The sequence below is a fragment of the Solenopsis invicta genome, chromosome 13 (genome assembly GCF_016802725.1).
Source record: "Solenopsis invicta isolate M01_SB chromosome 13, UNIL_Sinv_3.0, whole genome shotgun sequence".
In the NCBI taxonomy this organism is placed as follows: Eukaryota; Metazoa; Arthropoda; class Insecta; order Hymenoptera; family Formicidae; genus Solenopsis; species Solenopsis invicta.
In genome coordinates, this window is record NC_052676.1 from 13,350,336 (window position 1) to 13,364,498 (window position 14,163).

Genomic DNA, 14,163 nt, shown 5'->3' on the forward strand with positions numbered 1-14,163 from the left:
AAGATTTCTGCATCGTATTGTGACTGGGGACAAAAAATGGGTTTACTACAATAACTTCAAGCGTAGAAAATCATGGGGACTTTCCGGCCAAGCTTCCACGTCGAAGACCAAATCAAATATGCACAGTTTAAAGGTCATGCTATGGTGAGACTAGCTCGGCGTAGTGTATTATGAGCTGCTGAAAATCTGAAACAATCACAAGCGATCTGTATCGAAAGCAATTAATGCGTTTAAGCCGAGCATTAAAAGACAAACAGCCACAATACAATGAGAGACACGATAAAGTAATTTTGCAGCATGACAATGTTCGACCCCATGTCGCACAATCGATCAAAACATACTTGGAAACGTTAAAATAAGAAGTCCTACCCCCGCCGTATTCTCCAGACATTGTTCCCTCTTACTATTACTTGTTTCGATCATGGCACATGGCCTGACTGACCAGCACTTACGATCTTATGAAGCAGTCAAGCATTGGAACGATACGTGGATCGCCTCAAAAAATGACCAGTTTTTTCGACGCGGGATTCGTCGCGGGATACGCTGCCCAAAAGATGGGAGAATGTAGTGGCCCGCAAAAGACGATATTTTGAATCGTAAATGTATAACCAATTTTTTACAATAAAGCCTCAAATGTCGAAAAGAAAAACGGTGGAAACAAAGTTGTACACCTAATGTATATATACGTAAAAGAAAAATTCGATAAGTTTGCTAAAAAGTTCCCTTTCTTATAGAAAGGCAAGTAACATTGAATGTATATCAGCCAAATTAGTATAAAACCTTATGTTCAACATGTACAGGGTGTTTCAGAAATAGTTGGCCAAACTTTAAGAGTATATTTTACTCATTGTAGGAATGAAAAAAGTCATGTAAATATATAATTGGAAATGGTTTTTTTCCAAGTTATAAACATTTTTAGATTTTACAGAAATTGCTGGAAATGATTTCCTTCCGCATCAATGCATGCTTTGCATCGACGTCGCATAGATTGTCAAAAATATCTTAAAACTCTCGTGTATGATAATCCTATTGCTACTGTAGAAGTACTCCGAAATCATATTATCGCTGCGTGTAAAAAATACGAAATACTTCAGAAATTTTTGAACGTCTTCGACAATCCATGCGACAATCGATGCAAAGCATGCATTGATGCGGAAGGAAATCATTTCCAGCAATTTCTCTAAAGTCAATTAAAAATATTTATAACTTAGAAAGGAAGCATTTCCAAACCCATGTTTATATGACTTTTTTTCATCCTTACAATGAGAGAAATGTGCTTTTAAGGTTTAGCCAACTATTTCTGAAACCCTGTATAAGTTTCGTCGTTGCCAAAATAGTAGTAGATAATAAGAACGTTTTTTCTGTGGTTTTAATTTTATAATGGGAAAAGCGTGAATCAAGAAAAAATTCTTTAAACAATTATAATTGATAGCAAATAGTGTTTCACATACAATTTGCAAACAAAAAGGCAGTTTATCTGTCAAAAAATCAAGAATGAAGACAATGCATTTTTAATTCCCGAGACCCAATCGTTTTAAAAGTCATTTCAAATTTTCTAAAATATCAAATTTTCTTTCATCAGTTTAGTCCATAGAGACACAATTTCATAAATCCGGCCTCGGAAATAAAAAAATGCGATAAGCACTGTTTTCAATTCTTGATTTTTATTGACGCATTTCTGCTTACTCCATACCAGAAGAATAAAAAATCAATTAAATCCTCTGTTTTCGTGCTTTTTTTCTCTTTAATGCACTTTGCGTAACAAATTTTTATTTCATTAAAATTTCTAAAATGATTTTAAATGAGACATCTTACACACATCTTAAAATAATGTCCTATTAATAATCAGGACTAAAATTTAGAATTTTAAGAAGCTTTTTAGAAATAAATTTTAAAATATCTTAATGTTTTGTAACATTCAAAATAATTAATCAAATATATTTACTTACTTATTCGAGACCTTTGAAATCCTAGTCCAGAAAATATAAAACAAATTGGCCTTCTTACATGCAAAAAGTGTTCCACTTTATTAATTGTATTACAAGACGTTTTAGATCCAGTTATTAGATATCCTCTAAAATGATGGCCATCTATGTTAGCGCTATGAATATGATGTAGCAGAGATATGTACTCTGTGTCTACTGGTCGACTTCGTAACTGCATTAATAAAAATGTATATTTATATTCATCATTTTTCTTAGAATAACTGTGTATAAATAAAGATAGAGATTATTGCTTTATATAATTCAATAAGTATTTCTCATAAATTTTATTATTAATCTTAGAGTTCCCCACATATATGTTTAGTTATCTTCCTTCCTACTTATGGGTTTATGCGACCCTGTAACTTTGGCTATATCTCTGAACGAAAAGATTAACTTTGCTATATCTCTGAACAGAAAGCATATTTTTTAGCTCATAATATGTAAAATTGATACCTGAGAGTGTGATAAAGACGATAAGCGAGACCCGAATAAAAAATATTTTACTCTCAAATAATTATAATCTTTTTTTGTGTTACACAAAATCATAAGAAATAAATACTCACATGAGGTCTGTCAGACCCATATGTGAGGAGCTAAAGTTAAAGAAGATGATATTATAATTTTTATTGATATAATGGTCACTAATATCTCCGTGACAAAGGGTGAGGCCAAGGTTAGCCCCCTTTTTTAACCCTCAAAAATAAACTTGGTGTTTGGTTTAATCGATAAAGTTTTTTACGCTGATTCCGAATATATAAGTCTCTAGTTGATACCATGCACCGTTCCAGAGAAAATGTGCACCAAACAGAGGTCAGAAAATTGATTGTTTTTAATGTACTCACCCCCAGAGCAATCGATTGTCGATTGTTTTGCTATTTGTTTTGCCAAAACAATGTTTTGGTCTGTGGGCCACTGTAATAGAGGCGCCATCTCACAAAATCTCAATTTTTTGAGGCCCATTCTCCTTAGCATGCCAAGTTTTTATAGACAGATTGTCTTCTTATTTTCACCCTTGAAAGTGAACTCGTTTGGATGAGTTTTTTCACGCTGATTCCGAATATGTAGGTCACTAGTTGATGCAATTTGCCATTCCAGAGAAAATAAGCCTTAAAAAGTTGAGACACGAAATAGAAACTTTGGTGCACATTTTCTCTGAAACGGCGCATGGCATCAACTAGAGATTTATATATTCTGAATAAGCTTGAAAAACTCAATCGATCAAACCAAACACTAAATTCATTTTTGAGGGTTAAAAAAAAGGCGCTAACTGCCTATAGAAACTTGGCCTCACTCTTTTGATAATTTATATTTATATTTGTATTCGTATTCGTATTCGTATTTATATTTATATCACAAAAGAGTAAATGTCATAAAAACAGAACCCTAAGATAAATATAGATAAAATAAGCTAATATCGGCTTACATCATCTAAAATAATTCTAACTGCTTCCTCTGTACATCCAGATACGGCTACAAGCCTAGGTAAGTCATCATTCGGTGCTCCATTGTTAATTTTTTGTTTAGGATTCGGTTTTAGTAATATGTGAGAATTACCGCCGCCAAATCCAAAGGAATTAATAGCTACATAACCCACTTGCCATTCTGTTGGTTCCGTGTTAATCTTTATTCTTCCTTCGATAATAGCAGATAACTCTTTTCGTGGACTATTAAAATGTATTACAGGCGCAAGTATACCAGTTTCCATTGCAATTAATACCTTTAAGAAATCATATCTCTTTACAAGCAGTAAAAAAATTAATGATTAATATATTAATGATCTTAAAGCAGTCATAACTAATAATCGTTATATGATCATTATATGGTTACATTGTTTGTTCAAAAGAAATGGAATTTTTTAAATGGTTATGCTTGCTACATCAATGAAATCTTAAATATTATAAGAATTGTCTATGAATATTGGCCATAGAGTGACTCCAAACGGTATATTATGTTAAGGGATCCTATTAAAAGCAATGGCACTAATAAAGTAGCATGATTGACTATCTTGGCGCGTTGTTTGGAAGTTCTGTAACTTTTTGAACCGGGACAATCTATGAACCGACGACCTGGTAAAAATTTTTCTCAGATTCTTTTGTATAACTTTTTTTCAGAATTTTTCAAAATATCTATATAATTTTGTAAGCTTTCTCAGATTTTATATATAAATTGGAACATTTTTCAGAAATACTCAGACAAAACTCAGAATATCTGCATTTTTCTCAGAATTTTTTATATATGTTAATTATGAGATATTTTAAGATTTCTAACAAGGAAACTGTCACGGGTGTACGGCGCCAATCTGATTTTCCTTGAAATAAGTTGTTAAACATGAAAATTTAAGGAACTCGTATTTTTTTATATAGGCGGAATTTCCTTATATAGGCGCAACAATTTCCTTATTTAGTGAATTATGTCTTATTGTCCAACAATTCGAAGTAATGAAACTTACGCATATGAGCACGTATACGTAGTCGATCATAATTAATTCTCAAACATGATATTTCGTAAGATACTTTTGTTATATACGGTTGGATTTGGAATAAAATAAGCTGGCTGAAAAAACAAATTTTTTTAAAACCTCTAGGTGGGAATATTTTGTTAAACAAAACAAAAAAAATGTTTTTTTTACAACTTTAAAATACGCTTTAAGCCGTACGACTTTCATTAAAAAATTTTTTTTCATTTCTTATATTTTCGACAATATTTGCCCCGAAAAAAATAGAGGATAAGAGAGTAATATAGCAATCATTTTTATTTTATTAAATAACTTTGTTTATAATTAATATTTTCTATTGAAACTTGAACGATTACATTTTTCAAAGTGTTGTTTAACAAATTTTAAACTCAAAGTAATAAAATATTTGTTATTTAGGAAGTGACTTATAAAAATTTAATACACTGCATAATCGGTGGAAGAAAAAAAGTGGTTATAATATAGCTATGCATAAAAATAATTAAAAAAAATTAGTTTAGTTTAAAAGAAACACAGTACCTTGTTACAAAATTACATATTTTTAATTTTCCATTGTTTAAAATTTTACTAATTTAGAATTTTCCTTGTTCAGAAACTTTTAAAATACCATTTAAAATTTTATTAAAAATATCATTTTATCCCTGTTTAACATTAAACAACAAGCATAAAATGATGTCTTTAATGTTTCTAAATACTGCTTTTTAGAATAACAATCGATTTATTCAAGAAATATTTTGATATAAAAATTTTGCTTAAAAAATCATATTAATAAAATTTCCTGTTATTGTTTTAACTTTGTATAACTCAAAATGTATACGGCCGAATAAAAAGTTAAATAACAAAAAAACACTCGAGTGTATGTACATTCGTGTGATAGTATACTCAAGTTTAAGAGGAGGAAATGTATATTATTAAAGGTTAAAAGTGTACCTTAGAAAAATTTAAAAGTGCTCACAAGTAAAAATGCCTCATAACAATTGTTAGTCATTATTGGCATATTAGCATCACTAAAAAACGGCGGGATAGTAAACAAATAATTCCATAAGCAATTGTTAGAATACACCTAATAACGGAAATAATAGGAGTAGCCATATTATCGACAGCAGCCATAGTACCCTCTTCTCCTCTGCCGTTTTTTTTGTTTTCAAAGGGGTGTTTTATCCCTTAAACATGAAATTCTGCCCATATAAAAAAAATACGAGTCTCTTAAATTTTCGTATTTAACAACATATTTCAAGGAGAATCAAATTAGCGCCTGACATCCGTGACAGTTCCTTTTTTTTTATTCTATAATTTCTGAAAAATGTTATAAAATCTAAAAGTTTAAAGTATTTTTTTGAAATTATGGGATGATCCTTTTACAAAAAACGCACAAACTAGAAATCTTATACTACAATAACTACAGAAAAATACTACAATAACCACACACAAATATTACAATAATATGTAAATATTACAATAAATTTGTGTAGTTTTTTTGTACTATCACAGGATGGATTACAGGAAAATATTACAATAATCACAGAGATTACAATTCCTAATCCATTCGTCTTTTTCGTAAGGGGAGATATTTCAAAATATTTCAAAATTCACATGTATTAAAAATTCCTGAGAAAAGAAGTAAAATTTCTAAGTATTTTTGAAAAATGTTCCAATTCGTACAAAAATTATAAAAGTAACGAGAAGGTAACTACTCGGAAAATAAAGCTATACACCGAACTTCAAGACTTCGACGGATTTCACCGGTCTACATAGACTTCATCGAACTTTATCGGACTTCACAGACTCCGCAGACTTCATTGAACCTCAAAGAACTTTTAACAGATTGTACACCGGAATTCAAAAGTTATTACCCACTCGGAGAAAAATTTTCATCAGGATATTGTTTAATAATAATACAAATATAAGTTGCTGTAATTACATACAAAATAAAACTTATTATTTTATTATATATATACTTTTGCAATTTGGCAAAGGCTACTGGCTGGTTCGGAGTGTCCAAGATTTGATTTTACCGAACCCATCAATTAAGGAGTTTTCCTTTTACTGCACACAGCATGGTCAATGGACTTAACTTCTACGGGATCACCGGCAGGAGTACCAGTTCCATGAGCCTCTATGTAAGATAATTCGGCAGGCGAGACGCCACATTCCTCATAAAATTCTTCTAATAACATTTTTTGTTTTTCGAATGATGGGAAAGTAACACCTTCTTCTTTAAAACCATCGCAGTTTGTTTTACTATATACAACGGTTGCGTATACTCTTCTTGCGTCCTTTGCCTTTTGCAAATACACTACTGCAACCGTATCACTGCGCATATATCCGGTACCTTCCTTATCAAAGGGTTTACAATAACCATCAGAAGCCAAAACTCCTGAAGGGATAAATTAAATTCAATAAATTAAATTAAATGGGATATAATAAATGTAATAACGATATTATAATTATTAATTAATCCATTAAATTCTTTAATTCTCAATTTTTATTTGGTTAAAAGTACGAGAAGTATTTAGTCTATTTTAGTATACTTTGGCAAATTAAAAGACTCGATGATACCATCTTACGCGAAATATGTGCGCAATATAAGATTGACTCATGTATTTATAAATACAAGATACACGAACTACCCAGTTGTGAGTATCTGAGCTTATACAGCACATATTATCCTGAAAGAACGTTCTGGGAACATCTTTAAATAGTATGAATATCTTTAGTTTTCTAAACATCTTTAAATCTTTCCTTGAAGATCTATGTTTTATGGGAGATTATCAAATCTCATGAACAACTGGATTGATTGAGTTTTTATTAAACGTAATCGATAAGATATTCAGTTTGAATTAGTTTAAAAACATAATGCTTTTTAACTTCTTAACACTTTTACACATATGTACATAAGAGTGCATAAAGTATAATCTTATTGTGGTCGACTCAAAATAAAATATGTATTAATGCGTACGTTGTGTATAGTTTCAGATAGAATTAGGATTTTTACCAATCAAAAGTCTGTCATTACAGACTTTTTTATCTTTGAAAATAAAATTGAAAAGTGACATGACTCAACCATTTAACGTATGAGATAATAAAGCATTTTTTTATTTATTTTTGTACAAGAATTGTATAAATGTTTTTCACTTGTCTAAAAGTGATACTTTTTACTTTCCGAGTTGCTTTAATGACCACCTATATAGCTGCATTATTGACAGCTTTTAGAAAGGTTATATTCCTTAACATTTTATGTGCAATACTTCTGAAAAGATTTTATAAAATATATGAAATGTTACAACAAAAATATTTCTAAAATCTTGTGATATGAACTGTTGCAATAGAAATGTTTCTGAAATCTATTGGGTTCAATAAATTTTCAAATTATATAAAAATTACATACATATTTATTAGCATTAAGACCTAATGATCTTTATGATCTTATGACCTTAAGAGGATGCTAAAATACCGTGAATTATTGACATATACAGTGCACTAAATATCTTCGAATTGGCGTTATAGAATCACAAAAAATTTTTTTTATAATTGAAATACGCGTAAAAAGAAAGTGCGCTGTAGTCAATTTTACAAGAAAAGTGAACAAAAATTTATAAATTATTAAAAATTCACTCATATACCTGTCACCTGAGGTTATCTTTACCTTAATACAGAAGTTGTGTAGCTCGTACGCACAAAATGTCAGTAGAGCGCACTTCAGAAAATATGCACGAATAACACTGATCGCGTGAAATTACGACTGAATACCTAACAAAAAAGATATCTTAATGTGTTCTTACCACATATATATTTTGCTCAACGAAGCTAAACTGTCAAAAACAGAGCAATATGGTCTTCAACAATAGTTGATAGATCTTTTCGCAGATGGCAAAATAATCGAAAAACAAAGATAGATCTAAGCAATGGACAAAGAGCGATAGCTGGGGCACGTATTACGCATTTATTCGGAATCGATTCCGATCGGAATTATTCCGTTTTTTCCTAAATTTCTATTGTGTTTTCTAGGGAAAACGGAATAATTCCGTTCGGAATCGATTCCGAACAAATGCGTAATACGTGTCCTAGTCTTGCTTGAAAAATAGTCTACAGCGATCTGCAGAACCGACGTCGAGAAAGTTCTTCTGTTACTTTAGCATTCTTTCAAGGTATTTCGTTTATATTCTGTTTTCATATTTTGGCCGAAGCTTTTTATTTCAATAATAATTAGTTAATTACTATCAGATTGATAGATGAAAATAAATAAACATGTGTTTTGTATGTACCTATCAGTATAAGATTACAATATTGAAAGTAAAAATACCAAGACAATGAAATCCAAATTGTACGTTAGGTTGAAGACATAGATTAACAGTAGCGACAATAGCTGCATCACAGTCTCCGGATCGAATATGTCTATAAGCCTCATGTATAGCAAACTGACTCGAGCTGCATGCACTATCAATATTATATGATGGTCCAGTAACGCCGAGCAAATGAGAAATTCTGTATGCAAAAGTACTTTTGCTACATCCAATCCATGGTAATCCAGCCAACTAGTAATGCGATTTTTTTAACATTATTATAATATTAAAATATAGAATTGATAAATTATATATCTATATTTAAAAATATTGAGATACATTTTTTTAGACATTTTGCACATATTAAGTATATACACTGAAGAAGAGTTGTTGTCACTGAACTAAATTTTTCTTAATTGAATTTCTTCAGCATTTGCGTAAATTAAATCATATATATATTAAATCATATATATATATATAGTTATAAGTTAAATATATAAATGCTTAAAGTGAAATTCAAGCATTATGTATATATAAGTTAAATATATAAATGCTTAAAGTGAAATTCAAGCATTATGTATATTTAAGTCAAATGCATAAGTTATTGAACTAAAAAAATTTAATTTTCTTGAAAAATTTAGTCAAGTTAATAATTTTTTTATTTATAAGATTGTTGAGAAACAGGCAGTTCGTAATTCAAAATCTGGAAAAGCGGACACATAACTGTATCAATATTGGAGCTTGTTTTCGTTCAACTAGTTTGTAAGTTTAGATATTAGATGTCATAGCTTAATATGTCAAGCGTGCTTATTTTCAAAATAGCACGTTAATCTCTCCGTACCGAGGTCAGAACAATATTGACCCTTGGACAGAATTTTGCGCCAATAATCCCGTCCCCTCCAACGGGGCCTGTTCGATCCGATTTTCGGGCACCACCGAAGTACGCGCGATATAGTCGGGAGATTCACCGGAGCACCGTAGAACGAGCGACATCGAACCTTCGGAATCACGGGTCGAGTGTTACCGCTCTTTTGACTCAAGCGCAGCGCGACGGCTCACGGCTCCATCGCCACAGTGCCACGGAGTGTCGGAAGCGGGAGTTTGTAACAAAACCCATTGTAAAGTCTAAATAAAAGTATCAGTGTTTGACTCCATCAAATCGAGAGTTCTTCTTGGACGACTACGCCTTCTGACCCTGCTGATATTGAGACTGAAAGGATAACTTCGGTGCTCGTCTCGATACGACGGTATGAGCCAGAGCGCGACCGTGCTCAATTGGCATCACGGTCCCTCTGACGATCAACTCGGCTGAATCTCGACGTGTCGTTTGACACGCACAGCATCCTTGGCGCTTTACTAAGCGAAGCCGGCGTCCGCGGACATCACGAGATTTTTAAAATCGCGTCCGCAACATTGTTGGTCCTTCGAGCCGGATCTAAGGAATTGTGTGCGCTCAGCGACCATTCAGAGGTGACCACAGGGGCATAGACCTGAATGCATCATGACCGATCAATTACTGGCCACGCAGCAGATGCAGCTACACTCAGTGGCTCGAGCGCTCTCGAACTTCAAAAAGGTTGGCAAGAACAACTACACGCCAGCGCTGATTCGAGCGCGATTAACTGGATTGAAGGAAGCCTGGTCACTGTGCGCGGCCTCCCACGCTGCGCTGCTACATGCAGTTCCAACGGCTAAACGGACGGGCCTCAGCTACTTCGACAACACGGAGTTCGACGATCACGAGGAGATCTTCCAGAGGGCAGCGGACTACATGACGGAATGCGTCGAGGAGCTGGAGCCCCCTCTCAACTCAACACCATTGGCAAGTCCTCCGGCGTACGGTAATCCGTCTGCGTTACTTTCCTTGTCGCACTTACCGCCTATCAATATACCGCCGTTCTCGGGAAACCATGAGGATTGGGAGAGCTTTCGCGATCGATTCACGTCGCTCATAATTAAAAACCAGGAGTTAACTCCATTTTCACGCATGCATTACTTAGCGTCTAGTCTCTCCGGGCGTGCTCTTGAGTCGATACGAACGGTTCCAGTCACCGCAGACAATTTTGAAGTAGCTTGGCGATTGCTGGTCTCGCGGTACGATAATAAAAGGCGATTGGTCGGCGTGCATGTCTCCGCGCTGTGTAACTTGCCGAGCGTCACGCGCGAATCAGCTATCGAACTTCGCGAGTTGCAGGATAAAGCCAATCGAGCTATTGCATCGCTTCGGAATCTCCGTTCATCGGACGAAATTTTGAGTGACGTCTTAGTGCATCTCGTCACTCAGCGGCTTGATCACGCTACGCACAAAGCGTGGCGATTGAAAGGAGGCGATGAGTCCGCGATTCCGAGGTACGAAGACTTAGATCGATTTCTCTCCGCGCGCGTGCGAGCCTTGGAAGAACTCACGCCTCATAACTCCGCCAGGCCCGCACGGTCTTCGAAATCCGCGTCTATAAACGCCGCCACCACGTCTCAAGTCTCGTGTCCGATCTGTAAAGCGCTCCATTACCTGACTAAATGTCCGCAATTTGTTAAGAAGGACCCGAGTCAACGCATGGAGTTTATTAAGCAGCACCACAGGTGCATTAATTGCCTCAGTGCGAAACACGCTCTGTCTTCATGTCCAAGTCAGTACACTTGTCGTCAATGCCAGAAACGGCATCATTCGTTGCTCCATGTTGACTCGGTCTCATGCGCTGCCACAACGGCAACATCGACTGAACCGACTCCGCCGGCGGAAACGAGGGATGGTCGCGAGGCGGTCGCGTTGGTTGCCTCAAACAAATTATCGCCTCGAGCTCCGGTGAGTCTGGCGACAGCACGTTACAGTTCGTTCACCAGCGGGCCGCGACGCAAACGTCCGAGCGTTGCTCGACACGGGATCTGAAATCACCTTCATTTCCGCCCGGCTCGCGCAAACTTTAAGACTGCGTCGCTTCCGCGATCCATTGTCGCTCTCAGCCATCGGAGGCCTCAAGGCCGGCAACTGCAAGTTTGCCGCTCATATTATAATCTTGCCGCCACGTCAAACTGAGCCGCGTCTAGCGGTCATCGCGTCAATCTTACCGTCTCTCGCTGATTACTCGTCGAGGCTCGATCGAGCTGAGTTCAACTGGGACCATCTAGCGGATCTCGCGTTAGCAGATCCGCATTTCACTAACTCTGATCCCATTGAGCTTCTCATCGGCGCCGATATCTATGGCGAGATATTTCTTGGCGAGATGCGGAGGGGAGCACGCGGGCAGCCCTATGCGTTGAAGACTATTTTTGGATGGGCCTTATCCGGCCCTACACAGGTGTCGAATCCGGCCCGCCGAGCAATTACTGTTCAACATTGTTCGGACTCAACGTCGCTTGCGCTCGATCGCGAATTGAGAAGATTTTGGGAGATCGAGGAGGTTCCGCGACAGACTGTGCTCAGCTCGGAAGAGCAACGATGCGAGGATCACTTTGTTACTACTCATTCGCGTTGTTCCGACGGCCGATACACTGTGCGCCTTCCATTCAAGAGTGGTCCTCCCATCACTGTCGGTCGGTCTCGCGATATCGCTGAACGATGCTTAAAAGGTTTATTTCGACGTTTTAAAGTTAACGCCGCTCTCAAACAAGAATATTCAAATTTCATGCGGGAATACGAAGCGCTGGGACACATGCGAAAAGCATTGCCCCTCTCAGAGTCTTCTCAGTGCGTGTATATCCCCCACCATCCCGTCTTTCGCGACGGCAGTGCGACCACGCATTTGCGCGTGGTATTCAATGCGTCGAGTCTTACGTCGAGCGGGAAATCGCTCAATGACCATCTGCTTCCCGGACCGAAATTGCAGACGGATCTGGCGGCGGTTGTAATGCGATGGCGACAGTTTCGCTACGTGCACTCGGCCGACGTCGCCAAGATGTATAGGCAGATCGTCGTTGATTCGCGTGACGTCGATTATCAGCGCATCTTATGGATGGACGGTAAGACGGAGCGCGTGCAGGATTATCAGCTCCTGACCGTGACGTATGGCACAGCGTCGGCGCCGTTTTTAGCGCTGCGAGTGCTGCGCCAGTTAGTTCGCAACGAAGGACATTCTTTTCCGTCCCATTCTTAGCCGTCCCGGTCCTGACGGATAACATGTATGTTGACGACGTCCTGTTCGGCGCCGACGATGTCCCTCTTCTTCGACAGGTGCGCGACCAAGTGTGCTCGTTACTCCGCTATGGCCAATTCAATTTGCGCAAGTGGTCCAGCAATTCGTCGGCTCTTCTGAGCGACATTGACGACCGCGACCACGGCCTGGCCTGCAGCAAAGACCTGCAACCTGGCGAGAAGGTGAAAGTCCTCGGAATCTGCTGGCATCCCGCAGAGGACGTGTTTAAGTTCCGCGTATCCTGTCCTCCCTCTGTCTCGATAACGAAGAGATCGATTCTCTCGAATGTCGCGCGGATTTTCGATCCGCTGGGATGGAGTGCTCCGGTCACAATTACGGCAAAATTATTTCTTCAACGACTATGGCAATCGCGGCTCGATTGGGATGACCAATTTCCCGCCGACCTTGCGAAGGAATGGGAGGTTGTTCGAGCGTCGCTTCTGGCGCTTGACGGCCTTCAGCTGGATCGATGGGTACGACGCGGATCGGAGACGACGGCTTACGAGCTGCACAGATTCGCGGACGCGTCCTCCCAGGCGTATGCAACCGTAGTTTATCTGCGGATCCTTTCGATCTCCGGCGAGGTCTCTTCGATGCTCCTCGTCGGAAAGTCCAAGGTCGCGCCCGTCAAAACACTGAGTGTTCCACGCTTGGAGCTCGCAGCGGCGGTACTGCTCTCCAGATTGATGAACTTCGTGATCGCGTCTCTTCATGTTCCGGAGGTTCCGTGCTACTGCTGGACGGATTCTACGGTCGTCCTTGCGTGGATTGCACAACATCCATCGAGGTAGCGAACGTTCGTTGCCAATCGCGTCGCGGAAATTCAGACCCGACTTCCCTCCGCTATTTGGCGGCACCTGCCTACCACCGATAACTCCGCCGACTGCGCGTCTCGCGGAATTCCCGGACACCGGCTCGCATCACATCCCCTGTGGTGGCATGGTCCGGCGTGGCTTAGGCTTCCGAGCTCCGAGTGGCCCATGATTGTCGGTCCCCCCCCTGAGACCTCAATGGAGCATAATCTGAGGACGTGTGCTCTCGTCGCGATGCCGGACGACAGTGGAGTGTGGGACCTCGCCGCGCGCTACTCGTCTTGGTCGAGGCTAATGCGCATTACCGCATACGTCATGCGATTTATCTCGCGTGCTCGCGGACATGGGGCTGTACCGGCTGAGAACGTTGAGACTCCTTCGTCCCTGACAGTCCGCGAGCTTCGGCGTGCGACGAAATTTTGGGTGACAACCATTCAATCGGCGCTATTCGCGAGCGAGCTGGCCGCGCTTCAAAAAGGA

The 14,163-nt window shown here is 38.3% G+C and overlaps 1 protein-coding gene and 1 non-coding gene across 2 annotated transcripts in view; both read right to left on the reverse strand.

Annotated features, from left to right (window-relative positions):
- The window catches only part of LOC105204773, a 43,575-nt gene extending 36,962 nt beyond the window's left edge, over positions 1-6,613 (reverse strand). The window contains exons 1-3 of the transcript XR_005576174.1: positions 6,417-6,613; positions 3,409-3,702; positions 1,950-2,157 (exon numbers count right to left, since the gene is read on the reverse strand). This is a non-coding gene — a transcript (fatty acid synthase). The remainder of the gene's footprint in view (positions 1-1,949; positions 2,158-3,408; positions 3,703-6,416) is intronic.
- Positions 6,614-7,531: 918 nt separating this feature from the next.
- LOC120359412 (fatty acid synthase-like) overlaps positions 7,532-14,163 on the reverse strand; it is a 44,541-nt gene continuing 37,909 nt past the window's right edge. Inside the window, exons 3-4 of the mRNA XM_039456806.1 lie at positions 8,762-8,993; positions 7,532-7,708 (exon numbers count right to left, since the gene is read on the reverse strand). Of these exons, the coding sequence (XP_039312740.1) occupies positions 7,686-7,708; positions 8,762-8,993 (255 nt within the window). The 3' untranslated portion in view covers positions 7,532-7,685. The remainder of the gene's footprint in view (positions 7,709-8,761; positions 8,994-14,163) is intronic.